This window comes from Anabrus simplex, chromosome 5 (genome assembly GCF_040414725.1).
Source record: "Anabrus simplex isolate iqAnaSimp1 chromosome 5, ASM4041472v1, whole genome shotgun sequence".
NCBI classification, from domain to species: domain Eukaryota; kingdom Metazoa; phylum Arthropoda; class Insecta; order Orthoptera; family Tettigoniidae; genus Anabrus; species Anabrus simplex.
The window spans coordinates 348497393-348501844 of record NC_090269.1 but is presented as its reverse complement, the minus strand read 5'-3'; the positions used below and the strand labels follow the sequence as shown (position 1 = coordinate 348501844).

General features: G+C 37.4%; 1 protein-coding gene across 1 annotated transcript; it reads right to left on the bottom strand.

Annotated features, from left to right (window-relative positions):
* Window positions 1–656: 656 nt before the first annotated feature.
* LOC136874527 (oocyte zinc finger protein XlCOF6-like) lies at window positions 657–3046 on the bottom strand. The gene has a single exon (XM_067148164.2). The coding sequence runs from the start codon at window positions 3044–3046 to the stop codon at window positions 761–763; it is 2286 nt and encodes a 761-aa protein (XP_067004265.2). The 3' UTR covers window positions 657–760.
* Between the last annotated feature and the right edge of the window lie 1406 nt (window positions 3047–4452).

The following is a 4452-nucleotide window of genomic DNA, read 5'->3' as shown; positions in this document are numbered from 1 at the left end:
AATAATAAAAGTGCAATGCATAGTTGAAGCCTGTTACTGCAGTTATTTCTTCAGCACATAAAATTCATATATTATGTGGTGCACGGGACAATAGAATAAGGATGTACAAAAAGTAAAGGAATATTATGGTGCTTATTGTATGGTAATTGGCATGTTCATATGCATAAAATAACATACAAATAACATACATTTGTGTTTTCATAATATGTAAATGTAAATAGGTATATTACCATTCCATGAATAACTAGATTTTTATAGGTGTTTAAAAATAAAATAAAAATGAACACGTATCCACCTTCTTGAGAAATGAAATTTTATATCCACATCTTTTCCATAAATCAGTTAAATGTAAGTATTTTTAATTTTTATAATACTGTATATATAAAAGGAGCAAGGATCCTGTTTCTAAACATCAGTCAAGGTCCAAGGACGTAACATAACAGGGATCAACTGCATTCCAGCTACCTGAATATTCAAATTAGCATGCAAATGATTTCAGTATTTTTGAGAGCGATAGTTAAGTGAACTCATTATGATAGTACCTGACATTAAGAAACCAAGGACCATAACAAAATTATTACACACTCCAAGCCATTATCCAAATAACAATGTTTCTATTGGTCTTCTCTATTACCTCTCAAATTCTGTGAGCAATCTTTCTGTACTGCATAGCCATTGCACCTTCAATTGGTATGAATATGAAACTCACAGTTACATAATATTATCTCATAACATACACAAATTACAGTACATGACAAAATTATTCTACTGAAACTTCCTGTTGAGAAAATTCAGGGAGAATTTTGTTGTTATCATTTAAAGAAGGCTGATCATACAAGAAAACACCAAAAATCTTCTTCTTCTTTTTGTGTCCCTTGATTCTAGGAGGTCGATCGTGATGACGGATGTGGTATGCAAGACTTGCGCTTTGAATAAAACTCCGGCCACATAGTGTACATACATGGGGACGCTCCCCAGTATGTCTCAGTTTGTGAGTCTTTAGGGTATGGTTCCTGAAGAAAGTGAGCCCACAAATATCACACGCAAATGGACGCTCGTCAGTATGTTTCCTAGTGTGGCACTGCAAGGTGTATTTTTTGGCAAATGACTGTCCACAAACAGTACATAAAAAAGGCTTATCTCCTGAATGTGTCAATTTATGTATACGTAAATTAGCCTGGTTTGAATATACTTTCCCACACACATCACAGACACATGGTTCAAAATCACGGATTCGACGTTTGTATGGTTTCCGAGGCTTTTCAGGATTTGAGCTGTGTCTAGTCCGCTCATGAGTACTGAGAGCTCCACGAGTGGCAAATGCTTTCCCACAAATTGGACAGATATTTTTCTTCTCACCAGTATGTGTAACACGATGATTTTTCAGTGTGAAGTTACGATCAAAAGCCTGGCCACATATGTCACATTTGAATGGCCGTTCACCCGTATGTTTACGAAGATGTGTCTTCAAACTGTCATTTTTAGCAAAGGCTTTGCCACATGTAGAACAAATAAATGGCTTAAGACCACTATGAGTGGAAGCATGAGCTTTTAAACTTGCCTTTGTTGGAAACGCCTTATTACAAGTCTCACAAACATAATTACGTTCTCCAGTATGAACAGTTTCATGACACTTCAAAGCACTTCTACAGCGAAACACTTTTCCACAGGTTAAACACTCAAAGGAAGTTTTAATTCGACTTGTATTGGATGGCATTTTATCCATTTTATGAAAAATTTGGATGTGATGAGACAAGGAAGTAGGAGACTGGAAACTTTTTCCACATACAGTACAATCCTCAATTTCCTGTCTCTCTTTACAACAGTGCAATTTAAACTCATCCTCTAGTCTGAAAACCTGGTGACAGCTACTACATCTAAATGATTCTCCACCATTATGAGTACTTTTATGGTGTTCCAATTCCTCATTCAAGTCAAATCCTTTCCCACAGAGCTCACAACGAAACAAACAGAACCCAGTTAGATGACTCTGAACATGGGTGCGCAACTGATTTAAGGCTACAAACGTTCTACCACAATCACCACAAGAAAATGTTCTATCTAGACTATGCATTTGTAAATGAACCACAATATTTTGCTTACGAGTAAATGCTGCCTTGCAGATATCACACTCAAACTTCTTTGTTTTATCTTGTTTAGAACATTTTTCTTCCAATTTCACACACATATCTGAATAACCATTTTCTAATTTTTTATCCTTTATACTTCCAGAGTTCACTAAATACTTACCATCATGATCACTCTCATCCAAATGCACATCTTCACTATTATTATTATCACTTACCTCAGAATCATTTTTCTGCTCTTCATTCCCAAGAATAACACTATTCTGTGACATATGGAATCTTGAATTGCTTTGAAAATCCTTTCTTAATAATAATGGTCTTGTTTCTTTGAGTTCCTTAATGCCCGTTTTATTAACTCTGTTGCTAGAGATTTTCAGCTCTTCAGTGTTATGGGCATAAACAGAATCATCTGCACGTTTCACCTCACTGAGTACCAAGGCATTTTGCTGTGGTACTTCGATATTAGTTTGACAACCACTTAAAAGATTTCTAATACCATTTTTATTACTACAGGAGTCTGTCCATAAATGATTAATAAATCCATTTTGCCTATTTAAATGTCCATTAAATATCTCACCACTAGATCTTTTACAACATCTATTACACACACTGCAAAAGCTTTCAGGAAAAGATTCAACTAAATCATCTGTATCAACACCAGTGCTGACAGTTACTCGTGGCTTGTTACGATACTCTAAATCATGGGTGTCTGTTGATATAGTTTTACTGATTCTAAATTTCTGTTCATATCTGTAGAATTCATAATGTTCTTCCAAATCGCTAGTATCCACAGCAACACTCTTTCCTAAATGGTATCCACTCTTCTGCACAAAGCATATATCTAAATCAAAGGTATCAACAGATACTGTTCGCATGCCATCATTAAGGGATCTATTCCTGCAAGCATCAAACTCAGGGTGGATTTCTATCATCACCTCCTCAAATTCTCCTGCATTCATTCTCTCAAATTTAGTCAGCTTTAACAGCTGACCTCCTTTTCTGATGCTTTAACTGGGCCCTGCAAATTGAGAAAAAGAGAAAAAACAAGGAGAAAACTCATTATGTGCAATTAAAGAGACTATTAAAAAGTTATTTTAGTAATTTCTAATTAAAGCATACGGTTAAGGCATAATAATTATATTGCTTTGAAAATCACATCTCTTATAAGATACTTGCAGAAAGTCCAAAAATGTTAACTAAAACATTGAATAATAAAGTATTTCAACATAGAAAGAAAATTAACCTGAAGAAGACAAATTCCCATATACATTTCCATTTATTTAGGAACAACCTCCTGTATTTACAGGCTGCCACTAAGTACAAGGTAAAACATATCAAATTTTCTGTACAGATCTATTAATTGAAGAAAACTCTAAATTATGAAGGAACAGTATAATTAGTGCGGCGTTTCAGACATGTAGCTGTAGAGGTGGTGTCTCAGGATCTTGATGGAGCCTCGGAGGACGAGAGTCGCAATTTCGGGGATGAGCTTCATAGGGAGTTGGAAGCGCTTCCATGTGGCGACGAAGTATGGTACCGCGAGCTCCGACCATTATCCCTATTACTTCAATTTCCTGAAGGTGGTATTTAGATTTGTAGTAAGGGATAGTGGGTTTGTATTTGTTAATCTTTTCTAGATTGACCTCCTCTGGCTGACCGCTGTGGTGCTCGAACCTGACAGTCGGATCTAAGATGAATCCTTGAGAGCTGTTGTCTTTAAAGGCTATGATGTCAATTCTCTGTGAACTGCCGTTTATGGCCAGTCCGTGAACCTCCTCATGTACAGTGAATCCCTTCTTTCTCATTTCTTCGGCAATGAAGGATCTGATCTGGTGGTGCCGCGTTCTTAGGAGCTCCCTGCGTGAGCGGAATCCCAGGACATGACCAAGAGTTTCTTTCTCTCCGTGGCAATACCGACAGAGGTTGTTGTCCATGGATATGCCTGGCACTGAGCGCACCGCAGAAACATTGGCAGTCATCTTTATAGCCTCTCTCCACTCGTTGCAAGACAGTCCGGTATGATCTCGCACCCAAGAGTTTGCTGGTGTGTACTCCTTGTACAGTTGTACATTGAGTCCTTTTTGCGGTAGTGAACACCAGGAGGTGAATTCATGTTCTCGTAGCTCTTGACGGATCTTCTTAGTATTGTACAGGCCGTTCTTAGCGGTTATTTTCAGGGTATCAGCGTTTGCTAACTTTAAACGCTCTACACATTCCCGACTCTCCGCGTGAGAATCCCTCGAAGCGACGCCGAGTGGATTTTTAGTCTTGATCAAGATGTTGCAGGTATTAATGCATTGTAGGTAAACTTCCCATGAGGTTTTAAAAAGAGCAAGTCCTTTGTATTTCTTTTCGGTGTACATCA